General features: G+C 42.4%; 1 protein-coding gene across 1 annotated transcript in view; it reads left to right on the top strand.

Moving 5' to 3' along the window:
- Positions 1-26467, top strand: part of IQCJ (IQ motif containing J) — a 163396-nt gene extending 136929 nt beyond the window's left edge. Inside the window, exons 2-6 of the mRNA XM_032483079.1 lie at positions 8699-8763; positions 13687-13767; positions 24812-24947; positions 25300-25357; positions 26400-26467. Of these exons, the coding sequence (XP_032338970.1) occupies positions 8699-8763; positions 13687-13767; positions 24812-24947; positions 25300-25357; positions 26400-26467 (408 nt within the window). The remainder of the gene's footprint in view (positions 1-8698; positions 8764-13686; positions 13768-24811; positions 24948-25299; positions 25358-26399) is intronic.
- Positions 26468-26761: the final 294 nt, after the last annotated feature.

The raw sequence follows: 26761 nt of genomic DNA, 5'->3' as shown, positions 1-26761 counted from the left end.
TTTGTTCTAAAATCATGCATTTGTTATCCATGAAGTAAAAATGAACCCCTGGAAAATGCGCCCTAATCTTAAGCTCTGTGTGCCCCTGGCCTGTTGCCTGCACACCCCAGTTTGCTAAGTTCATAAGTAGGATTTGCAAGTTTGAAAGATACTTTAAAAGTTCAATGAAAAAAATAAATTCTACCCTTAAACGCTTAGGTGATATTAAGAAAAATAAAATACGGGCAATATAAGGGCGATGCTGAGCATAACACATTCACACAAGATTTCAGAGAAGCAACATTTACTTTGAGAGGGGGAAACTTCCAGGAAGTTTTCAAGAGAAGGCAACATTCCAGGCAGTAAGAATCTTCCTTCATATGTAAAGTGAAAATATAGCTCAGGATCTACTTTTTAGTTTCTCTGTCTCTTCCTCCCACATCTAGTCTGAGAACAGCTCACCTCACAACTTCTGATAATCTCATCCTTTTGAATTCTTTTATTTGCTGCAAGTTAGGAAACAATAAGATTAAATTTGCTAAAGAATTGTTTTCTAAAGAAAACCCTAAATGAAGACTTTACAGGTGAAATGGGTGGGTTCAGGGACTGTGGGAGGGGTGTTTGGAACTCAGAGGACCTTACATCCAGCTGTGTTCCATGTAGTGCAGTGTTTTCTGAGGGACCACTCTCCAGATAATTGAGATGATGCTGTATTATTTGAGGATAACATATGCACTATAATGCATTATTACTATTTTGTTTCTGTTTTTAAAAATATCTTCATCGTTTTATTTCAACTAATGCATGGACTGACTCATTCCCAGTTTTGGAATGCCCGATCTTCAGTTGGGGTTTTAATGACATGTTGATGCTCCAGGAGGATTAAGTGGAGTGGAGCGTGGGGTAGTCAGGGAAGGGGGTTGGAGGAACAGATGGGGCCGGTCACACAGAATCTCAGTGAAATCTTGGCAGGCCCCGGGGTAAGGGCTCTATCTGCTAGGAGAGGAGAGGTGAGAAGTGTTTCAAGCAGGTGATGGACTTAAGGACGAGGTTAGCATTTGGGGTTGCTTATTCCAGCAGGTGATAAGTCCTTAACAAAGGGCAGTGGAAACAGAAAGGGTATGCTGTGGAGATGATTAGGAAGTCGAATTGGCAGAGCTGGGTGACTAATGGGAAACGGGTTTAGAGTGAGCCAGGAGAAGGTGTCGAGGTGCACACCTATGTTTTGGAGGGGCTGGAGAGAGAACACTAATAAACATTTAAGAATAATGAAAATAACAAACATACTGAGCACCTACTATGTACCCAGTGCAAGACTGAATGATTTACATGAGTTTTTAATCATCAAGTCTCATAGTAGCGCTTGGAATTTGGTACAATTAGTGTCTGCATGTTAAGGGTGATGAAACTGAGGCTCAGAGGGTTCACCCAGCCCAAGATCACGCAGCTAGAATGGAGCAGAGGTGGGCACCACAGGAATGACAAGACAAGAGAGACATAATTGTAGTCTATAGTAAAACAGGCACTTAAGGAATGTCTTTATGGGTGGCTGGCAATTTATTGTATGTAAAACACTTTAAAATATGTTATTTTCGTGGATCCTCACAAAACACTGTGTAGTAGACATTGTCATCGTTTCAGAAATGATGAAAGCGAGATGCCAGGGAGTCAGTCGGTTATCTAAGGTCACACAGTGGGTAGATGGTACATCTGGTTCAGATAAGAAGTCTGAGTACTTTGCAGAGAACATTCCGACTTCTTTTTTACAGGCACCATCCGTGCTATATCGCGGCTGCTCACGCTGTTGCAGGCTCCACGTCATTCATGAGGAAAGAGTGAAGAGGATGAAGTTTAGATTCTGGAATCAGATTGCTTTGATTGGCATGCCATTTCTCCTTTAAGACCTTGGTCAAATTACTTAATCTCTTGGAGTCTGTTTTCTTATTCAGATCATGGGAATAACGATTGCATCTTTTGCTATTTTTATGGGACTGCAGCCATAATTTTTAAAAGAGAATTTACGCAAAGTGCCTGGCACCTAGTAAAATTCAATAAACGTTAGTAGTAATAACAGTAGTTCAAAGAAATGACACACAATTAGCTGTGGAAGGAAATATTAAAATACACAAAATTGCATTTGCGGTGAACTTTTTAAAGAATTTCAGAAGTTTTAGAAAGAGCAATACTGGGGTTAGGAGATCAACAGTATTTTTAACCCTAATAATTATTTTTGTTCACACTGGCAGTAGGGTTTATGAACAGGAACGTTAAATGACTGGAAATGCACTTAAAGAAAAGCAGTTAGGCAACCCAATGCAACCCAGTCCTGGTGATGTCAGTATGCTCCTGAACACGGCTGGTAGTGGAGGGAGCAGAAAAGGTGAGATGGGCAGGCCTGACGTGCTGCAGAGCATGATAGGAGAGCTCTTCCCAGCATGCATTTGAGTTCCTTCATCACAGTCACTTGGTGAATGCATAAGAAATGCAAACTCGTTTTCCAATTGGACTAAACAAAAAATCTAATCTGAACAGCATTTGCTACACTGCGTTGAAGGGCATTCTAGAATCAGGTATAACTGATTTGGGAGTTATGTGTTCTGATTGCTTGCACTTTGTTTTTGTGTCCTTTGGCACAGGACACCTGGAGTTGGTGTATGGGCTTACCCTTCCACCTTTGCTATTCGGTTTGCATTCTGACACGTGTTTATTTGCTGGCTTGTATGTATACGTGTATTTGAGTTTTCTGCTTGAAATGTGGTATCTAGAATTTTTTTTCAAAAAGCAGAAATATACAAGATGCAAAAATATCTACACCCTAGTAGTTGAACCTAGTATTTCAGTCTCAGTTGAGTTTTCATGGTTGTCCTAGTGTTAAGCTGAAATAACTTTTTTTTTCATGAAAGTATAGTTGATTTACAAGCTGAAATAACAATAGAGTGACCAATTTAAAATTATTACTAATAGCGTTTTACTTTCTTATTTCCTAGATTTAGTAGAAGTGGTTAAGACTTTTTGTAATGAGTTCATTCTGTAACAGTAACCTTAGAATGCCTGTGATTTAAAACTAGCAAAAGTTCTTGAGAACATTATGCACACTTAGGGAAAGGAGAAGGGGTACACTTAAGCCTAACGGATATTTTTCAACATAACATTGGGCAGGCTTCCCCTGTCTGACAGTTCTGGGTCCACTGGGGCTTTCTAGTACAGCCGGATGGAGTTGTAGGTGCTTATTCAAATTAGGGCATGGGATGGACTTGGGTGATCAGGTTGTAAGTGTACCCTTCCAAGTTGGTACCCTCCCCCGCCATCTACTTCCAGGAGACTCTTAGCAACTGAAATCATCTCAGATCCAAGGTGACCAATGACTTAAATGGTCATAATTGGATTTTCATGTAGAATGTTTCTCTTTGGCATGTGTTCAAATGAGCTCAGGTGTTTGGCACCCTCAGATTTGGCGGTCAAAGGCATTTATGTCCTCATGCCTACAAACATAGCCTGGTTGGTCAAACAAGAATAAAGAATGAGCTATTACAGCAGTTCCCATGATCATATTGTATGTGTATAAGTTTGTAATTTTCACTGTGTATGAGGCAATAAATAATCATGCTACTGAGACCTTACATAGTGAGGCCAGTATCACCTCACTCAGTGATTGTCACCATAAAACCACAGCACCTCTGCATCTCATCGGACATTCAGAATGTTCTTAAAGGGCTAGAAATAGGCAAATCAAATCTCTTTTGAACTCTACTACCTCATATATGCCTCATGTGCCCATAACTTACCTGAATGAAGCCTTTAAATGAGCTGTTGATGTCCTATTAGCCATTTTTTTTTCCTCCCAAAGAAATTCATGTTCAGCTGCAAGGTAACTGCCCTGCCTGAAATTTACAGGTCTGTCAGCCATAAAAAACATTAATGCATAATACATAAACAAAATGTATACTCTTTTTGCAAAAAACGGCAAAAAAAAAAAAAAAAAGAGGGAGAGAGACAAAGGAGTTTAGTCTTTGCTTTCCAAAGGGAGAAAACATGAATGTTGCATTTTTATTTTTGATGCCTTTTTGCCTTTAAATATATGAGATGACTATTAATGCCCATATTCATAGCAGGGGTAGGAGGGAAATGCAGTAAATTGTAAAGCACATTTACATTATAACAAGGCCCAGGGAAGCACTGTAATTCACACAGTTATTTCAACAGAGGTTTGGACTCCCTCCAATTTAATTTTCTGAAGTTGGGCTGTGCAGCTGGGTCATTCCTGGTCTAATCTGGGAAATGTATCTCTTAAGGCTGTGGATCAGAATGCCAGTCTCCCAGCTGTCACCAAGGAACATCATTTACAGCCACTGAGGTCCGAGGGCAGAGCATCAGAATCACTTTATGTGGACCCAGCAGCCTAGCTAGCTTCATAAATTCTGTTGCAAAGAGCAATAATCAATATTTCATGTTTAATGATGCAGGGCTAAAATTAGTATAGATTTTATGTCTTCTACTTTTCCAAATTATGCAAACATTAGTAACCCCTTTTTTAGTGCCCTTGTTACACTTCCATTAAAAAAAGGGTGATGGGGTGGTGATAGGAGGAGATTGAGGAAGCCTGGTGATGTTTAACTGAATGATTGAATAGTCAAAAGGGTCAAAGTAATTTTGGCTTTTACCTTTTGTTAAATACTTACCCTTAGGTTAATACGAAATTATTCCCAGCTCAAAAATGACGTGTGTAAGTGGTACAGGCTTTGTCACCTATAGCTACACAATGAAGCAAATTGCAGATTGTGTTCACGTGTTTTAAGTTACCTTAAGTGCTCCGGGATATGCTGAGAATAAAATGGCCAGTACATAAGTTGGAAAAGTTAAAAGTTTGCCATTTAGCCGCAAGTGCACTTTAGAGAAAAAGCAATTTTGAGTGGATTTCTGATTTTAATCTTGTCCAAAGAACATACCCTGCTTGTTTAGACAGTAGAAGTAGCAGGAACAGGGAAAAAAAAAAAAAAAAAAACCAAGAAGAGTGTTTTGTTAGTGGTCAGGTTACGCGGCCGGCTAAGTGGCCGCAGAGCAGAGCTCGTCTAGCCTCTTAGCTGTACTCTCCTGTTTGTGACAGGAGAAGAACCTGCAGGATTAAAGTGGGAGGGGGAAGCCAGACACAAAAGAACAAGATCCAGAATCCACCATCCAGCGTAAGGGTTCACACCTAAGTGACTTCGGAACAGTTCTAATGACAGTGGGAAGCATGGGCTTATTTTGGCAAGCAGTCAATTATTCCCGCTAATAGTACAGCCTACAGTTCACAGGCACTCACAGCACAGATTTCATTTGGAAAAATGAGATTAAGGAATAGGGAATGCTCTCTGTCTGGGTTATACTTGAGTAATTCACTTGTACTTGCAGAGGGGCTTAGCCAGATGTCAAAAAAGTTAAATCAAGCATGGTAGAAATTGTCCCCTTACCTGGTGAGTCAAACTGAGCCAGAAAATTGAGGTTAGGCCCTTGAGTTGGGACAACTTCTCTGATAGGGAACAGCCATCAGAAAAACATGTTCTTCTGTTAATTAATGTAATTAGTTAATACTATTAATTGAATTTGTTGGATTATAGAAAATGAATTGCAAGGATAGGGCAAACAAAAGCAAACTTACGATCTTTGAGACTTATGAGCCAGAGTTCAGGGAGAAGACAGAGGACTCACTGAAGAGGGTGAAGGATGTGCCTGTGGATATGGGCAGGGTGTAGGGAGGACCACGGGGGATGGTGGAGCATCTGGGGCTAGCAAAAACTGGAAGCGAAAGAGGAGGGAAGGGAACAGTGGGAAAGAAATGTCTGGGAGGGGTGAGAAAAGGGAGCAGTTACGGGAATGTGGCAACAATGGCCAAGTGGCAGAGGCCGTCCCACGGAAGCTGTGGCCTTCAGTGACGCCAACCTGTGCTCTAGAAAGAGAGGGGAACAGAATAAATCCTCCAGCTGCTCTCTTCTGTTCCCCTCTGATCTCGTGCCAGTGCCTTCCACTGCTCAAACCCTATCCAGAGCCACAAAACTAAGAGGTTTGCTTGATAAAGTCTAATTTTGAGTCCCCTGGAGCACAGAGGAGAGTGGAGATGAGCAAAGAGTATAAATGGGAAGTCAAGGGGGACCAAGTGTCAGTTATGCAAGATGAGTAAATTCTGGAGATGTAATGTGCAACAGTGTACTTATTTAACAGTACTGCAGTGGGAACCCGAAATGCGCTAAGAGGGTAGATCTTAGGTGTTCTCACCATACTCACACACAGAAAAAAGAAAAGAAAATGGTAGTCTTGTTACTAATTTGTCCATTTCTTTTTCTGTTTTTTGTTACATCTGGGATACCGTCTAACTCACCTGATGTAATATGCATTTTAAAAATGCCGTAACTATTACACACCTTGTTTATAGACAGATGAAATAAGTTTATTCCAACCAAAAAAAAAATATGTGAGATGATGGATGTATTAATTAGCTTGATTGTGGCAGTATTTAACAAGGTGTACAAATGTCAAATATACACCTTAATTATGTACAATTTATAATTGTCAATTACACCTCAATAAAGCTGGAAAAATATAATGTTAAATAAAAAAGAAAGCTACAGAATGAGTAAAAAAAAAGAGAGAGTGAGTGTATCTGGAGAGACAGAGAAAAGTCACCAGAGGACATATAGTTTCTTGGGATTTGGGGGCTATTGAGCTGCTAAGATTTCTTTTCCTCTCAGTCAGATCAATGCATTCAATTCATTTATTCTACAGATATTTATTAGGTACCAACTAAATGTTTCATTGGGGGAATAAGGCACCTCAAGGTGAGTGAGTCACCATCTCTGACCTCAAGGAGCTCAGTGGTGGGCCTGGGTGGGTAAGGGGCATTGCTAAAACAGGGATCACTAGGAAGCAGGATGAGGTACCAGGCCCTCATGCTAAGTTAGGAAAGGCTCCATGGAAGAGGGAAATGTGGGGGGCCTCTGAAGGAAGAATGAGAGTGGGCCGGTAGCAGAGTTGGGGACACAGCTGTCCTCGAATGTCCAGTAAGAGAGCATGGGAGTTCAGGATTGGGTGAAGTTTCATCTGGAGAGACAATCAGGCTGTGGCTGAGGTCCTGGAATCCATCTGAAAGCACCAGGCAGCTGCGTTGGTTTCTAGCAGGGAAATGGCACATTTAGATATGAAACCAGAAACAATGAAGAGTAAGGGAAGAAACCAATGATGAGAAAGACCAATTTGTATATGTTTTTAATGGCAAATTAAAACTTTCTCAAAGAGTGAAACTCTGGGCGAAGATCCATTGAGCAAGCCAAATTCCTATCCATTTCCCAGAAAACAGGATGCAGTTTGGAACTTCCAGGCCAGTTGAATTGAAGTGCTTTTGTATAGTTAGCTTAAGTAACCAAATGATGAAATCAATCCTCCAAATTGTCAGCAGAGCAGCTGTTCAGAAAGCTCTTGTTAGTCATTGACCTTATGTTTAATATGATTTCCTAGAATGTAGACAGTTAGATTGAATAAAGTACTGCATCAAAGCCCTCCTGCCCCCTCCCCACAGCTCCCTGCAAATGAAGGAACCAAGGCAAATAGAGTAGCTGGCACGGAGTGCAAAAGCCCGCGCTTTCTTGCCCCCCAGATGCCCAGGGAAAAAGAGGAGAAGAAAACACATCACGCGCATGTGTAAGAGAAGACGGCTCAGTCTCTCTCCTAATCGTAATGCAGGGGGAGAGAAAGAGCAAGTTCACGACCTAAAAATCCACTTCTTGTTTTCAAGAATATCTAAGGATTCTTATCCACCCTATTTCCTTTCTGTGTAAAAGTAGCTTTAAACCTGACCTTTTATATGACCTGAATTTATTGCTTATGTCACTGGAGGGAGGATGGGATGTGCTGATGTACAGTGTGGTATGAAGTTGAACAAATGGGGAATGGGGATTGACCTAGGGATGGCCTAGGAGACGTGGATGTCTGGTGGGTTAGAAGCATGCTGAGACCAGTCCTGATGGTCTTTTAGGGGCGAATGAGTGATTAGTGCTAATTGGGGCTTCCTCATGACATTTCAGCAGTTTCTGATGTGAGACCAGTGGGGTGACCTCAAGGAATGGTGGTCTCCCCAGGACCAGACTTCTGTGGATCTTCCTTAAATCCTGCTGTGACTAACAAGACTGGGGACAGGCAGTCTCACCAGGAACCTGGGCCAACTTCTTTCATGTCTCTGAAGCTGAGGCAATGGGATTACGGGGACTGTGGAAGCCCGACATTCAGAGCAGGAGTGTGTGCACGTTTGTGTGTATGTATGTGTCTGAGCACTGGGGCTCGGGGATGAGGTTACCAAAAGAGTTACCAAGAGACAAGAGAGGATGTTTGCTAAATGGCCAAACCCATCTCATGTCCCTTAGCGTCCGTCACGCAGCAACCGGCAAACAAAATGCTGTTAACAGAGTAAATTTGGAAGAGTGTGGATAGATCCACATAAACACATCCTTACTCTGGAAGAATAACAGGAAACATTATCTTTAGTGATGGGAAAAAAAAATCACACAATTCGAGTGGCAGTATTGTATTTTAATTTGATCAAGAATCAAATTGTATGTTTAAGCACTTATCCATTGCAGAGCCCAGAACTCTTAATGGTGATTATCTCAATTTTGTTAACAGTTGTCCTGAAATATTATAACCCATAAGTACATGCAATCAATTTGTAAGACACTTCTTTTCTTTTTCACAGGAAGAACTGAAAAGATTGCAGAATCCTTTAAAACAAGTTAATGATGGAAAATATTTACTTGAAAAGTAAGTAAAAATACTAACAGAAATTAAGGTTGATGCTGAAAAGCTTACATTAAAAAAAAACTACTTGACAAAGACAGAAATAAAGAAGTAAATTTATTTTATGATATCATTTTGGCCAGGAATGTGGCTCATTTGAGATGGATGTATGGCTAGTTGAGCTACAATACACAAGCTGTACTGATTAACAGAGTAATATGATGCCAGAAGATGTCCCTGATGGTATGTCGGAGGGCTTGCAACTAACCCTGCCCTGTCTTTGGCTTTAAATCAGTGAGGTGTATAGAAGGAAGTCAAAAAATTTGCAGAAAGCACAAGGGTAACACCAAGACTAATGGAATGAACATTTGAAACAGCACTGCAGAATGGAACGAAACTGAGCTGGAATTAAAAGCAAGAAAAATAGAGATGAAATTGAACAAAGGTAAAAGTAAAGTCTTCCATGTAGGTTTTTAAGAAAATTGTACAATTAGAGCATGTGAAAGATGTATTCTGATTTCAGATCGTGGATAAATGCTTACAGGTTTTATCTGATATTAACACGAGACCATAGTTTTATGTGGCTTTTAAAAATATTACCACAATATTACTCTGACTAATAGGCATACGTTGTCAAGATAGAAATAGAAAAAATGAACTACCATGAATTGAGTATGTACAAAGCACTCTAGCAGTTACTGAACGCTTACAGATGTTTCCCCATCGAATTCTGATCATGGCCTTTTGACGTAGGCATTATTGTTTCCATTGAACCGATGAGGAAAGAGGCTCAGAGAGCTTTCAGCACTTGTCTCACTACACTCAGCTGAGAGTGGGGAGGATGAGAATGAAGCTCAGGTTCACTGCCACCAGAGCTCCTGCTCACAACCACTCAGTCCCACTGGCAAGTCCCTGTGAGTGTCACCATGCTTGGGTCTGGGCGCCCCATTAAAACGCACTTTGACCTCCCCAGGAGCACCAGAGGAGGTCATTTAAAATTGTGAGAGTTCTGGAATCATGCGAAACTATGCTTCAAAGAGCTGAGGATGTGTAGCTTGGGGAAAAGCAATCTCAGAGGAAACATAACAGCTGTTCTTAAACATCTGAAGGAATTTTCCTGTAAAGAGGGGCTAAATTGCTCTTCTTGCTCTAGCAAGCAGAACAGGAATCAATGAGCAGGATTTATGGAGAAACAGCTTTGTGACTCAGAGAAAAAAATATGGTAAATTTTGTAAAGATTCAGCCTGCCCACCAGAGTGGACTTCTTTGTTAAGGAGTGAGCTGATACCAGAAGTACCCAAGGGGAGTGCACATGACCAGCCATCTGAGATGCTGCGGAAAGCATTCCTGAAAATGGAAGACCCTGGATTTGATTCCTCTTTCTGCTTTTTCCTGGCTTTCTGAGTCTAGAAAAATTACTTAACCACCTTGAGCCTATTTTCCCACCCTGGCTTGACAGTCTTCTTGAGCGCATGAAACGAGGCTCGCATGATAGCGTGGTGCCTTCGATGGAGCTCCTTCCCTACCCGCCTGGGGGGCTGTTTGAACCAGGCAGACTCTCAAGTTCATCCCATGTCTGTGATTCTAAGAGTTTGCCATGTTAGCACTTGAAGAACAGGTTCATTTGATCAAATGAAGTTTCTGGCTTACCTGTGGCTTTCATTTACCCTTGTTAATTTACCCTTGTTTAATTTACCTGGTTCTCATTAATATGAATAAATAAGAATAAAATAGTTTGATATTCCTCCTCCCTCTCGCTACCACCATCGCTAGTTATATGTAAACAATAATACCTGAAGGCTTTTGGCTGAAACTGGAAAGAAGGTTTTGTGTTCTATGGTGATTAGTGTGATAATGACATTAGATCAGTGGTTCATCATCTTGACTGCACTTACAATCACCAGGGAGTTTAATAAAAATGCGCTGGCCTAAGCTCCCCCAACCCCAGACAACTCAAGTATGAATCCCTGGGGGTGAGGTCCTAGAATCAGTATTTCTTAAAAGCTTCCTTCATGTGATTCTAATGAGGATCTGGGGTTGAGAACCAGTGGTCTACATGCATTTTAGATTTTTTTTTTTTTTGGTTGTTCAGTAACCTCATTTAGCTTAATTGTCTGAAGACACACTTTCTCTGCGGTATTCGGCTCAGCTCATTTATTTATTAAATCTGGCTATGCTGTTTTTTTATTATTGATTTTAATATAGGAAGTGAACTGTAGAAGTTTTTTTTTTTTCCCTTGCTAATTGACCACAATTCTATATTAAGTCCCTCACTAACACCAACATGTATCTTTCCCAGCTCTGTGCTGACAGGAAGATATGTGAAGATTAATGGTCTATGTGTAGACTTCTGCCTCCTCCCCCTTCCTCTGTTCTTTCCCTCTGATTATCTAGAAGCCTGAGAAAGCTACAAAGCTTCTGGAAATGGCCAGTCTGCTTTGTGTGCTTATTTTTCCCAGTCCTGATTGAGGAATTCCAGGGATGGAATTTAAAGTCTTCCCTCAAAACACACAGGACTTTCATGCTTTGTCCTAGCAGTGGCTGCCAGTTGGGACAACCCTACCCACTTGCCTGGAGTTCTGAAGGTCTTCCTGGTCTGCTTCAGGACAGGCCTGTGTCCTTCAAAGCTGTCAAATTTGATTGAAAAATTGGTGTGCTTTGAGTGAGCAGATTAGGCATTTCATTACAGCTGTAGCTGACTTAGGTGCTGATGTAAATCATCTCAGCTACTTGAAATGACCGTAAGTTAAGTGATAGTGGTGTCATAACAGTTGATCGGTTATTCCCCCTTGGAACATTACAGTTATTCTGAATGCTCAACAGGGCTTTGTGGTAGACAGTCAGTGGGAAGGGCGGGGAGGCTGCGACTCCGTTCTATTTGAGACCATATACTGGGCCACTCTGGTGCATTTGTGTTCTCTCTCTCTGTGAAGCTTGGCATGTGCCCATACAGAGAAGAGTAATTAGTCAGGCCATTAATTAGGAGGCTGCTTATGACTCTGTTGTTTTTGGTAATCATCATTAACTTCAGTAAGACCTTAGGCTGACTGCTATGCTTGGTAAATGCTGAGTCAGGCTGGGTACCCGACACACATTCTTCTGACATCGTCACTTTATTACCCACAGGCAATTATGGATAGAGTGAACGAAAGCTACCCAATTGAAACCTACAGATATTCGTAGTATATAGTTTGTTGAGAATTTATACATTGTAATCCCAAATTAATAAATTTGTTAATATTATTAAAAAATTTCTCTTTGTGATGACTTGAGCCCTGTCTTTGGTTGCTATATATCAGCAGGGCCCACAACACCTCACTTGTATCTCTGTTGCCCAATTTGCTAATTTGTTATTAAGGAGTATAACTTACAGCACTTAAAGTATCCTTTTTCTAAGGCTGTTGTTCCTACAAGACTACAGAACTATAAAAATGAGACTTTCCATGCCTACCGACACTGGATTAGGTCTCTCTGTGTTTCCCCTTTAATAACATCCATCACATTTAAAATTACTTGTTCAATATCCATCTTCTTGGACCGTAAGAACAGGAACCACGTTTAGTGTTTTCACCATTGTATCCCCATGTTTTACATTATTCCTAGCCCATAGGAGACATTTACTATATCTATAAATGAGGGAATGAGGTTAAATTAATAATGGACCCTGAACACCAACAGCACAGACCAGATGAGACGGTTTTTTCCCTTGCCTCTCAGCATCCCATCTGGGCAACCACAAAGCTATCTTGGGCTGATGGCACCACCTAGTGGCCATGTGCACATACATATGATCTATCATGTTTTCCTCATCACTTGGTTATTCCTTTCTCAGGAGGAGAGAATACAGTCATTATCCTAATGATGCCTTTGGCATGTTTTTTTTCTTATCTTTTCCTTTTCTTTACCATCACTGTAATACTGGTCCTCATTACCTGGCCAATTTGAATACCCACCTAAATAATTTCCTTCATTCTTCTTGCTCACTCCCACCACAAACCATTCTTAGACATCCCATTCATCACATTTTCCTGTTTCAAATGCTTTATTTCCCTGCAGCAGTGTTTTTCAAACTGTAGATCACAATCCATTGATAGTTTCTTAAATCGATTTGATGGGTCACCACTAGCACTTAAAAAAACTGAACTATAATTGAAAATATCAGAGTTGGTGGACATTTAGGTTGCTCCCATATCTTGGCTATTGTAAATAATGCTATTATGAACATTGGGGTGCATGTATCTTTTTGAATCAGTGTTTTTGTTTTCTTTGGATTCTACTCCTTTGTTTTAATATCTTCCTCATATGTATTACCTTTTACGTCTCAACTTGTCTAATTCCTGTCCATTCTTCAAAACCCAGCACAACTGCCATCCGCTCTGTGAAGCCTTCCTTGACCACTGTAGTATCCAGTGACTGTCTTACATAAACTCATAGGAGCAGTGACCATATATTCATCATCATCTGTCTTTCTCCAGGGCAGATTCAGGCTTTGTTCATAGCGGGAGCTCTGAAAAAGTTTACAGAATGAAAGGAGGAAAGGTTCACTAGTGGTAGCACTGTAGGGAATGAATTAAGTTCTTTCTACTACTCGCTAGTTGGACGATACCAGGAGATTTGTAACACTGTACTTACTTTCCCCCGAAACGGCCTAACGGTCCGCTTTCCTCTTTGCTTAAAGTAAATGACTTACATGCCTTAGATGAATGTTGAGCTGAGTGGCAGAAATCAAGAACAGTGATGTTAAAAAACAAAACAACATTTTCTTTCTATGTACAGTTATTTATCCACCACCCATCAATAGGAACTTTTAGGACCCTATTAATAAATTAAAGTGAATAAAATTGAATATATATTTGCCTTTTCAATTAAATCTAAATTGGCAGTATTATTGATGTAGATGTCAACTTTATGGGTTCAGCTATATTGAGGCATTATTTCTGTTTGTAGTCACCCGCTGGCCACGGATGTGGAGAATAATATTGAAAAATATCATCTCAATCTACAGCCCTTGGAATCAAAGGTGAAAATGTAAGTTATTTCAAAGTTTACTTTAAAGCACTTGTTTTAAAGTTCTTGCTTTCTTAATCTCTGAACTATTCTAGAATGTAGGGATACAAGAATTACACATTCATTTGTTTCACATTTATATGTTATACATTGTTTCCTCCCTGTTCTAAGCGGCAGCAAAGCCATTTGCTTCATCATTTCTTGGTTTTTCCCTTTTCGAGTAACGTTCTTCAGCTTCTACTAGCATTTCCACTGTCTCTCTTCTTAGTAACTTGTTAGTTCCACCTTGGAACAACTGGGTTATTTCTTTTACACACACTCGCACGCACACACACACATCTTTTCAACCCTGTTCCTTCTTCCTGCTTCCAGTCCAGCTCTTACCCAGTTGTTTTGGGAAAATATCTCTTCCCTTTCTTCCTCACTTCTTATCCTTTTCTTTCTTATTCTCTCTTAATAGGGCCAAATGAGAGTCCTTTTCCTCCACTACCAATGACTATTGCACAAAAATACTGCTAAATACACCTCAATATTAATAAAAGTGAAACTAGTAAGACCCAAGGTGAAACAGGTGATGTGGTATTCTAGAACAAAATAACGACCTTCTAAAACCATTACCAAGTAGGGAAGGGGCCTAACGTAATCACTGTAGATGTACTCTTAAACTGTGCTTGTTCTCTGTGATCCTTTCCCATTCATATTTCCTTCAGGGGTGCATGTAAGTATTGCCAGTGAGGGTGTGTATAATCTCTTCCTCCCGCTCTCTTAAACACACACACACACACACAGAGCTTAACACTCTGAGAAGCACGTATCTGGAGAATTTAAACGTGACAGCTTGGCCAGGGTCACTGATCATGTGCAAAAAGCCCAAAGAGGAATCTTTTAGAAAAGAAGTCCCCTTGAAGAAAGGCACCTGGAGGTGTACGACAAGCCGTTGCTGGATTTAGGAATTGCAACAGACATGACACAGATACACAGTATCCTGGTGGATAAAAGCAAACATTAATACACACCCCTGTAAGTCTACGTTAACCTTGGTTATCAGTAAAAAGCTTGTCTCTGAGCGAGCACATAGTGCTACCTCTCAAGGTGAAATTCAAACGTGGCTTCTGAACCAGTTGGGTCCCCTGCTAGGTTACTCTGCGTCGTACTTAGTTAAATGAATAATGAATCAGGCCCGCAAATCACTTTATATAAGCAGTGTGTCAGCCTTACTACACAAGATGTTGGTTTCCAAACATAGGTTGCCTTATCCTAGGAATTTTCTCATTAAGATAACATCCTCTTAACTGAAAAAGCGCTGGAAAGGAAAGTTGGTTGTGTGAAAAATTGGAGTGTTTAATTTGAATGCTGAAACGAAGTTAAGAACCCTCCCTGGTCTTTTTTAGTCTTCATCATCTCCAAGCTGTAGGGGCAGAGCGACAGGTGCCAGGAGGAGGAGCAAGCAAAGGAAAACTCTCTGTGCCCGAGAGCCCAGCCAGCTCAGAGATTTTATGTGTAGCTGGTTTGATGGGGGAGTCTCAGCCCAGTGAGGTGCAAACAGAATGGTTTTCTCTCTCCTAATAACTCTGAACCCCATTTCCACTCACCAGAGGGGGATGAGGGAGAGAAAACTTAATCTTGTCCAATAATGGAATTTGAGTCCCATTGGAGAATTTAGTCCAGTTCAGTGACTCTTGTCTAATCTGGTTATTAAATTCTTAAATCTCATGACAGGCCGAACATCTCCTCTCCACCCATTAGACCTTTCCTACAGCTGTGCAGCTAGCTCCCCGCCTTCCCCCTCATCTCCTCTTTCCACCCTCCCCAGCTCCCCTCCCTTCCCTCTCCCTTCCTCCCCTGCTGTCACTCACCTCTCCCACCCTCTGAGTGCTGAACACCGAAGCTGCCCCAGGTTTCCTGTTGATGGTGAGCTCTTGCACCGCCAGGCAGTTCTTTCCTTAAAAACAGACCTAAGGATTGGGACTCTGTGGGAAGGGTCACTGGGTCTCCCCTGAGCCCCCACCAGTGGTGTGGGCTGCACCCCTCAATGTATCCATTGCTTTGCTGGGGCTGTCTCCCCTAGGCCGACCTTGGCATCCTCAACAGGGAGGATCTCAGCATACCCCCATCCCTGCTTCCCAGGGAACCTTCCTTAGGCCTGCGGAGCACTGGGTATGAAAGATGGGCCTTGTCCCACATTCTGGAGTCACTGTCAAACTTCACAGGCTTTCTCGTAGAGTCTTTTGTCTTCTATTAGTGGGAACCAGCTGAACACGTACCTTTACCAGGTAGAAGGCGGGGTAGGGAGAAGTGAGAGTTATGACACCACAACATCTGCTTTCCTGGAAACTCTCCAATCGCCACCCTGATGTGGGGAGAGCAGCAGGTTCCAATGAAGGTTTTCTGGACAGTCCAGCTCCTGCAAGCCCCAAGGGGGGTGCACCTTGGCAGGTCAGTCTCTGAATGTCAAAGATGAGGTAAGATGAGAACTCTTCTCAGGTGTGGGCGCCTCCACTGTGACCCTGCTGCTAGTGCGAACCTGGTCGGGGTCAGATGGGGCAGGAAAGGGTCTCGGTTGTTCCCTCACACTCAGGACAACATAAACAGGAAATATTTTGATAAGAAAGCCTAAACCTGTATGTGGCCATGCAAGGAATCAGTGGAAAGAAGCAGAGGTCTACAGGGAAAGAACATGTGTGTTGAAGGGTGGAATCGAGAGGACATGTCGGGAAGGGTGCATTCCCTGGCTCACGAAAGCCACCGTTAAGAGGTTATTTTGAGTTTTAGACTTGGAGGATCAAAGAACTGCATCAAAGGGGTGAAAACAATCAAGATTGCACAGCTATTAATAAAAAGTCACTTTGGGGAGGTGAAAGGCAAGTTTCCTGAAGATCAAACAAAAGCAAGCCTCTTCTGTCAGAAAATTTGGTGCAAGCAAAAGTAATAGTGAAAGCACCACAACGGAGGCTGTCGTCGCGACCCTTAGACTGAAGATGGGAGTGTGCTTAAGGGCCGAGGCTGGGAGTGCGCACACACATCAAAGGGGTGCAGGCTTTAGCACCGAGGCCGGACTGCAAAGGAAGGAAACAGACCCTCCAAATCCCACCAAACCTCTGCCCTTCATGCTGGGGTCACCCCTTGCCTGTTGCCGCGAGATCTAAAGCGCATCTTTCGAATACAAACCGTCATTTAAAAGTTGCTCATTGACTCTGTGCAATCCCTCTCTTTATGTTTTAACAGTATGTATATTTTGTGATGGAACAACGTAGCGATCTTTTGGATATGAATCATCTTTTAAAAGTCTGCTCATTAAATATGTTCAATTCCTCTCCTTATTTTTTATTAACATATTTTACTTAGTGATCAAATAACATTTAGATTCTATAAGGGAGAGACAGAGACAGACAGACACACTATTGAGAAGGAAGACAATTCCCAAGAGAATTGCAAAGCTCGTTTTCAATGAAGCCTTGTTAAATTGCATTTGTTTGAGAGTAATACCTGTCAACTGTAGTCAAAAGTTTAATTAAAAAGATATGAGAGAAGTGGGATTGAGAGCACAGACTTTGGAGTTAGAGCACCCTAGGTTCAAATCCCAGCTCTGCTCCTTACCAGCTGTGTGACCTTGCAAGCACTGCTTACCTCTCTGGGCCTCAGTTACACTTCTCTATAAAATGAGAACACTAATCATGTCTTAAAGGATTGTAGTGAGCTTTCAGTGAGAAAATCCAAGGAACACATTTAGTCTAGTGTGTCTTTTCCATGCAATTGTACCTTTTCCAAATATATTTTGTGTCAAATTGGGCTACTAAAATATTGTCTGTAAAGATCCTTAGGAATCCAGTGTATCATATCAATGTATATGATTTCCATGATTTCCTTAAGTAATTATAATAATTTATCTCAGACCTCTATTTGTCAAGTTTGGGGCTAAGTGACTTAAATACTTTATCTTGACTCTGCAAGAGTTACAAAGAAGTTATTGTTATTCCCATTTTGTGCATAAGCAAAATGTAGGCCGGTAAGTTTAGTATTTTGCCCAAGGCCACAGCTAATGAGAAGTAAAACTGAACAAGAATCCATATCACTCTAAACACATTTAGTTTTGGGGAAGTCCTGGTTTAAGATAGGGATGTAGGAAGACCCTGTACCGTTTTCTCCCACGGATGCATTGAATCTACAGCTACAATTCCATATATTAAAAAAAACCCAAAACACTGGTGGAGTGACCCCTTCACATTGGGCAAACAAGAGGGAAACCACATCAAAGTGCATCGGAAAAGCTGAGACACAGTCTCTCCATAAGCCCCACCCCCGGGGTGACAGCCCACCATCCCGAGGGAACTCCAAACCCAGAGCTTTCCTCTGAGAAGCAAAAGGTTTATACCCCACATTGAGCACACCAACTTTCAAGGCTGGTACCCGAGAGACGAGCCCCCAGACCCCTGGCTTTGAAGACCAGCGGGGCTCAAGGAGATCCTAGAGGCTGTGGCGAACTGAAGATCATCCTTTAAAGGGCCCACACGCAGACTCACCCACTCCAGGGCCCAGTGCAGAAGCAACCCTTTAAAGAGTGCCCAGACTTTATGTGAAAGAAACTCATTTGCTGATTTTGAAGCGTTGGTCTGAGGGGCAGGGGCCTGCTGGCATACCCTCCAGGCCTGGGGCTGGTGGGCGCCATCGTCCCACTCTCTGTCTGGCTCCGGCTGGTGGGTGCTGTCTCCGCGCTCTCCCTCTGCTGTGCTTCACAGCACCTGTGTCTCCTGCAGGGGAGGCTCTGCACACATCTGGTGCCGCAGTTCTTATCTCTGCTGCCCTGGCCTTTGCAGCTGCCACCCAGGGGATGTCTCTTGATTGCCTGGCTCTGGAGTCCAGGGGAGTGTCATTCCTGGGTCCCATGGGACTATAGCCTCCAGACCACTGCACAGATAGCAGACTGAAGCACACCCCCTGGTATTCCTGAGAAAGAAGCCTATTTCCTTGTCCGGGAGCTTTGGCCTGAGGGTCAAGCTTCTGATTTGGCAAAGCAGGGAACAGAGGCCGGTGCGTGCAGTCTTGGAGCTTTTCCTCTGCTTCACTCCAGATTGCTGGTATCTTCCAGAAAGGAGCATGTACCCTTGCATGATGCCCTGATTTTTGCGGCTGCTGCCAGGAGACACTTCTACGCTGCCTGGCTCTGGGTGGCCTGGCTCAGGGCTTACACTCGTGGGTCCTATAGGACTGTAACTAATGGAGAAAGAGGTGGTGTTGTTGTTTTGGAGAAACAGTTCTTAAACAGCTACCATTCCCAGGGCACAGCAAGAAGCAACACACCAGGAGCTCAGAAGCTCAGTCTTTCTGTGAAAGGGTCAGGCTTCTAATTAAATGCTTCTAAGGGCCAACTGTAAACCTTTCCTGAGACCTTGGAAGGTGGGCACTGTCTTCAAGCTCTCCCTCTGCCGCACTGCAGAGCATCAGCATCTCTTGGAGAGGACCTTTTATACGTGTCCGGTGCGCTGGTTATTGTGGCTCCCCCCCAGCAGACCCCCCTCAATCTCCTCCTGGCTGTGGAGGCCAGCAGGGCTTATGCTTGTAGTCCCACAAGACAGTATCTATTGTGTTTTTTAAAAGCTGCTGCCTGAGTGTCTGGCTTCCATTCAGCCTAAATCTAGGTGCTGCTGAAGATCCCCCCCTTTGTGGCACTGACTGGTCTTCGCACACCCTTACCTACTGGGAGTTATTAAAAGTAGAATAGGTTACTTGGATACTCAGAGATTTGAGGGACAACCAAGAGCTGGGGCAAGGTTGAATGATAAGTTTCGCCTCCTACCCAAGGCCAACCCTTCAAGCTGAGGAGGGATGGCTGCTTCATCTAATACATAGAAACCAACACAGAGAATCAAGCAAAATGAAGGGACAGAGGAATATGCTCCCAATGAAAGAACAGGATAAAACCTTCATGAAATGGAGATAAACAAATTATCTGACAAAAAGTTCAAAATAAGAGGTCATAAATATGCTCACTGAGTTCAGAAGAATGGGTGAACACAGTGAGAACTTCAACAAAGAGATGGAAAATATAAGAAGGCACCAAGGAGAAGTCACAGAGCTGAAGAATACAGTAAACATACTTGTGTCTAACCACACCTCCTTGTGAGGTAAAACCTGTTCTTCTTCGAGCATTTATTGAGCTATTTCTGGGACATAATCTAAGGAGAATATATTGTTGGTCACCTACTTACCATATTCCTAGAATGGTAGAGAGATGATGGGCACACATGGTCATTGCCTTCCAGGGCTTCACAGTCTAGTGGAGGAAGAGGACTCATTGGAAAAGAGGTGTCTGGACCGGGCTAATCAGATACTCTTCTTTTTGAGTGGTTATTACCTCCCAGAGCTACTGATCTCTTTCATAGACTCAGTTGCCTCTGTGAGCCTCATTTCTGAAGTGCCTTCTCAGTCTTCCTAAAGAAAAGAGCCAAGACCCCAGTGGCCCAAATTCCCATCTGTGAAGGAGTCAGGGGGTTGCTGACAGTTAGGGTGGTCATAGATGTTGGTGAAGAAACTGGTAGAAAGATCCAGAAGAGCATGACTCTAAGATGCTTAAGACGTACCAACAGTCAGAGTAGGGAGCTGAGGTCAGGAGTTACAAACTGAGCAGAAACTTCAGTCTGGGATGGCGGGCTAGAGATACAGGGCAACTGCTATGGAAAACCCGTCTGTTGCCTGCAGTGGCCCTTTCCTGGCATTTGGGAAGGTCTGTATGAAGATCCAGGGTTGCAGCCGACACCAAATCATACAAACATGACAAATCTGTTAGGGTACCTTTTAGTTGCTTGTAGAAAATGTAACTAACAGAGGCTTAAACAAATAGGGGTTCTACTTATCACTCAAGCCAAACCCACCATCTTGCTCCCTTCTCCATCTCTCCCATTTGCCAAACCATGAGGAAGGAGTGCAGTGTAATAGGGGAGACAGGGAATCTGGTCCAAGGGTTGGGTAGGTCAGTTCCCATATTGTTCCACCAAACTTGGCCAGGACTCTTTATTGCAAGTAACAGAAATTCAACTCAAACTAACTTACATATAAAAAGAGATGATATTAGATCACCCAACAGAAACCCCCAGGGGCTAATGTGCTTCAGACAAGGTCATAAGGCATCTCTGTCTCTTGTCTTCTGTAAGCTCTGCTCTCTGCATTATTGCTTCTTTCTCTCCCAGCATTGTGGCAAAGTGACCACGAACAGTCCAGGCTTACAACCTACCAATTGGAGGTCTCCAGGTGCAGGAGGGGGCTGCTTTCTCAGTAGCTTCTCATTGGCCTGGCTTGAGCCAAGTGTGCATCCATGAACCAATCACTGCCTGCTGGTTGGTCAGCCCCAGCACACGGACTGCTGTCTACAGTGGAGGGGTAGGATCTGCTCCATCCAAAGCTCCTGGGTTGAGGGTTGGTGGGTCCCCAAGGGAAAATGGGCACTGGAACCAAAAGAAGGAGTAATTAATGTTGGCCAGGCAAAGCCTACCACTGTGACAATACCAGTGCCTTCCCTCAGACCACTTGTGGGCAGGACTGAGTGGGAGAAGACAGACAGAAGGAGCTACATGTAATTAGCTATTGTTTCCCAACATACTCAGACTTGTGTCTTCTTTGATGGCATCCTCTTTTTCCCATCCTCAAATTCAGCTTACTTGGGAAATAATGTATTTTGAAATTTAAAAAATTATTTAGTAACATTTAAGAATTAGGAACTTTCACACAAACAATCCAGATGTCTGACTACTCTTGAAAAGCTGAAAGGTCTGGCACCCATCAGTTGTGCCAGGATGGGGTTCCCCCTCACAGGGGCAGGTACTGCCCAGTCTTCCCCCACCCGGGCCCCAGGCGACATCGGGATTCTTCTCCTGTCTCCACAGCCTCATCCTGCCTGGTACCCTCACTTTCATGCCTTTGCCCAAAGGTCTTCCCTCTTCCTCCCTAGCAATCTAAACCCCATCCATCCTTGAAAGCTAATTAAAGTACCATGGACTCCCTCAAGCCTCCTCTAAGCATCCCAGCCCTCAGAGAGCTCTCCCTTCTGCTCCTCTGTGTAAGGACGTCTGCTGACAGCCAGAACTGCACAGGCTGAGTCCCCAAGTAGCTGCGAATGCAGGAGGGAGCCACCTGCACCATAAAACTGACAAGGGCTTCTAGAAAGGGCAGAGGCAGGCGAGTATGCCATCCCTGAGATGAGAGAAGATAAATTGGAATTGACCTGGCAAAGAAATCAAGAAAAGTATTTTATATCATTTCTTTTGAAATAAACCTCAATACCGTATTTATAATTCAAAATATAGGAACACACACAATGTGCCTTCTTACTGCAACCAGCTTTTAAAGAATTATATTGATGCCATTGCTCGGTTTCAGAAGTGAAAATGTCAAGGTTGTTGGTGTTTAGGGTTTACCCTGCGTCCGTGAAGGTGCCTTGTGAGTAGGAATTGCAGTAAAGCTGGGGTGAAAAGATGACACGTGATTCCCTTTGATTGAGGGATGAGGTGCTTCTACATTTTAATTCTGTCATACAGTAAATAGTATGTGGAGATGGTATTCTGAGAGCTAATATTAGAATCATTTAATCTGTGAACGTCACATCAGTGTAGTTAAAGGGGAGTAAGTATATGATATAAACACTTTTCTACGATTCAGAGAGTCATAAATAATAGCACAGCTCCACTGTTTAAGGAAAACAGTGTAGCAATTTAGAGTAATAGCCTAATATGACGTGACTGTCCTCTCATTTTTAACCCTTAAATTAAAAAAAAAGAATAAAATACAATGTAATATACTTTCAACTAAGTAAAACTGTTTTCATATGTGTAGGCAAGGATAGTGAGATAACTATTCAAAAATTAAAATGACTTTAGGGAAGTGAATGGCTTATAGATGGCTTTAATACACATTTTAAAGGTATTTAATATTTTCACATTTTCTTGTCAGTTAACAAAAGTAGAGGATATCCATTCACTTGGAAGAAAAGGATATTGTCTTCTTAATCTCTGACTTAAGGAAACTGACATGTCACTGTAAAGATCCCATAGAACTAGAAGGGGAAGGTGATGCTTTAAAGGCTTTGCAAGCTTTCACTTGCTCATCCTTTTGTTTTTTAAAGGTGTCATGCTGCCCCCTGGTGTTCAACAAGCTAAAATGTAACATCTCAAATGGGGGCTACTGCTTTTCATGTTTTCTGAATAATCAAGGAGATTCAAAAAGGTGGCGTTGGGGGGAGAAATACCTCGTCCTATAATCTTGTGCATATTCCATATGTTGTCAGTATTTTCTGTTTTTAAAATCACATTTAAAACGTCACATGTTTCTAAGCCCTTGATGGGCAGGTTTGCAGGCTTTAGGTGCCCTCAAGTTGCCGGGACTTGTCAGCAGGGCTCTGGGAGATGCCCGGTACTTCAGGCACTTCAGATGACATGGAAATCAGCCTCCAAAAGTTTGATACTTTCTTAATAAAATGGATCCCAGAGGAAACAACAGGATTACCAAACTCAGGCCCATAATCTTACAGGACCTTCTCTGAGGTTCTGTTTAAAATCTTTAAATCCAAGGAAAATAAATAAATATGGATGCGTTTTGAGTAGACATTGCATAAGAAAACAGTGACCACATATGACCCAAAGCAAGGTCAGGTCCTGCTTTAATGGGGCCTGCAGTGTGCATATAATTTGGAGAGCCCTTAAAGAAAAACCTAAAAAATACATCCTTTTGCAATTTTATACAAGCCACCAGAGGAGCTCCTCGAAGAGTCTGGAAGCTCTTGGCCTCTAAGTAAGGGCCCCAGAAGCTTCAGTGTCATAGATTCAGGGAAATTGGCCTCTGACATCACCAAGGTATTATTTCACTGCAGCTTCTGGACTTTTCCTTGAGCATTATAACTCACAGCGCCTTGATGAATTAGGAAATATATACAAATTCAAGAATGTGATAGCATTTATGTATTCTTTATATCCTCTGACCGCTGAGAATTGATGGTCTTTGAACCATTCTAGCCAAATGAAAATAAATCAGTTCATTTACACAGAAACATCTTTAGTGACTTTGGTTGTATGTGGAAGAATTATAGAGATTAGAGGCTTCCAGGAGTCGAGGAGAGAGTGATGGAATCAGTGCAGTCATTTAAAACTATTTTCAAAGGCTGAATCCTGACAATCAGGTTTTCATTTCCAGCTAACCCCCAGGAGAAAAGGGAGTGTGTTCCCTGATCACATGTGAAAATCTAGATGTTAATCTCAAAGATTAGAAGCTAGTCCAAATGGAAAAAAAAGTCACTTGGCTTTCACAAAGAAGGGGTTTCTGTATCCAAATCAGAACATGGCTTTTTTGGAGGGTACTAATCACAGGAAATAAAAAGCTTCCTTGGGTGAAGTCTCAAGCAGCCACCTCATCGTGGGTTACTTTAAAGTTCTGAATAGCACGTAACACTTCCAAGTATTTTGTCTTCTCCATCCACTTCTTTGTTTATTTATCATACATTACCCCAGTTTCCTTCCACAGGGTGTAAAATTTGTGACCACAGGGCTCTTGCCTGTCTTGTCCCCAGAGCAGGACCCCTGCACTTGACCATGTAGACTGCGCTATCAGACATCATGGGACGCCCTTGAAGTCTGTGTGAATGGCTCCCATAGAGCTGCAGTGCCAAGGGCTGACCTTGGCACAGGATGGTCCCCCAACAGTGATGTATTGAGTGAATGAATAAGTTGTACATCAGCCTGTTTATTATTCTCAATTGAAAAAAGGATGAGAAATGGAAAGATTTTGTGTCTCATGAATCAAAGTACGTACATTCCTGGGTGCAAACTAGTTTCACTTTGATGACTCTTTCTGACTAAGTTGACTCTTGTAGACTGATTTAGCTTGGGCAAGTCTATGAAAGTCACATTAATGAAATAGAAAGTCCAAGGTCTTCCGATTTCCCGTGTCACATTCTATGTGTTACAGTTTCCCTGTCCCCAAATCCAGCTTCCCAGACTCCTTGTGCTTTTCTGAGTCTATGAGCAGGGAATGACAGTGGATGCACTGTTCCCTGTTTTTTGTTTTGTTTTGTTTTTTTTGGCAGCATCCAGCGAGCATGGCGCGAGTACCTGCAGCGACAGGAGCCCCTGGAGAAGAGGAGCCCGTCCCCGCCCTCCGTGACCTCAGACAAGCTGAGCAGCTCCGTCAGCATGAACACCTTCTCAGACAGCAGCACACCCGTGAGTGCCCGTTTCCTTTTCATGACCTTGGGATGTGAGCAGGTGGTTTGTGATGGATCTGCAGGTGCTTGTTTGCTATATGTAAACCCATGGTGAGGGTTTTGTCCTCTCAAAACCAAGACACAATTCAAAAACACAAAGTGAACTTTATCAAATCTGAGGGAATTGATTGTGTTTGAAATCAACCTAAACTACTCATTTGTGTGTTGGCATTCTTCTATTACTGAGAATATCTTTCTGCCTTTCTTTATAGAGTATGCTTCTTTTAGTCTGTGTCGTTGGTAGCATTTTGAGGTGCAAATAGGATAGAAGATTAGCTTGGTTACAAGGATTTTAAAGAGAACTTTCATAGGAAGAATTGAAAGGGGTTACAAATTCAGGGGTTGCATCTCAGATGCCTACAAGACCAGGTAAGTAATCTATGTGACTGATGCTAGCTAAGTTGTGACTGGCTCACTGAATGAAGGTGTCATCTAAAGAGGCAGCCCACCTTGCCTCCTGGAAGTATGTTGCCAGGTGGTAAAGCAGAAAAAATGTTGCCAAAGGTCATTTTCTTTCTTCAGATAATGCCAGAAATCCAGATTTTTAAATGTTGGCAACCAGTAAGAAAAATTTAAATGTAAATAGACCATGCCCATGGACCGCAGTTGTCCTGGGGGCCACCAGTTTAAGAACTCGAGTATAAGGCTGAATGATGAAAGAACCTGTTGAAAGCCTTTATTTGAAAAACAACACGCAGCAACTGTGATGGGAAATAAATGATGAGGCAATTGTACTGCAGAGTTGTGTGGATTTAGCCCCTGGGATCACTTACCATAGTCACTGCAGTACTGAAAGAAGTTAGGAAATGAAGTAACTACACAGGTATATTATTTCCAAAAAAATCTTCCTTGAATACTTTGTAATCATGTTTGTTCAGTGGTGAAAAGGCTTCCCAACAGCCGAAATAACATATTCATGTTGGGATCAAGCAAAGGTTGTTTTGAAATGTTTTCAGATGATAGCGTTGCCTAGTCTTTAGGAAATGGCTTCATCTAGCTACGGATTCTAAGGAGAGGGCAGTAAGTTAAGTTTATGGCTGTGCAAATAATTGTGGCAGAAGATCTATTTTTAGCTGACAGCAGAAATTGAATACTTTAGTGAATCTGCACTTGTCAAAGACAGTTTTGTGGGGGAATGAATTGTCTTAAGGGGCCTCACTGTCACTAGAGGACGCTCATGAACCAGTTTGGAAAATGTCTGCGTTTGTTTAGTCAAGTGTATTTAACTCATGACTTGTGAGTGGAAAAGAATGTGAAAATGGAGTGTTTGGGTTGCCTTCGCTGTGAATGCCAATACAAGGTGCGAATTAAATGGCTTTGAAGACTCGATTTGAATGATGGAAACTGAATATCAAATCACTCTGCCAGTGAGTGAAAGATTTGGGTTTCCTGCTTTTGTGTCTTCTCACAGTTCCCATTGTGGACCATGTCAACCGTCCTGGGATGTCTAATGGCTTCAGTGTTGCTTTGGGTGGTTAACCTTTTGGCTTATTGGAATTCAGGATGAATCTATCTTTGCTTTATATTTATGCTGCCACACCACTTGGATTCTGACACCTCAAGTGTTTCTGTGTAAATGCACATAGTTCCCCCTTGTGGGTCCTCATGTTTATATATAGTTTTGCTCAGCTTTGCTAATAGTTTTACCTTATTTAATTAAGCTGAGCCTCCAGGTCCCCCAATGTTTCTTGGGTAAGGAGATTTCCTCCCTCAAGTGTCCCTGGCAATTTGGTTTCCCATAAGGTGTGTCTGTCCAACTGAATTGGGGGTGGT

The sequence above is a fragment of the Camelus ferus genome, chromosome 1 (assembly GCF_009834535.1).
Source record: "Camelus ferus isolate YT-003-E chromosome 1, BCGSAC_Cfer_1.0, whole genome shotgun sequence".
Lineage (NCBI taxonomy): Eukaryota > Metazoa > Chordata > Mammalia > Artiodactyla > Camelidae > Camelus > Camelus ferus.
The sequence above is the reverse complement of the archived record's forward strand: the minus strand, read 5'-3'. Positions and strand labels throughout refer to the sequence as shown.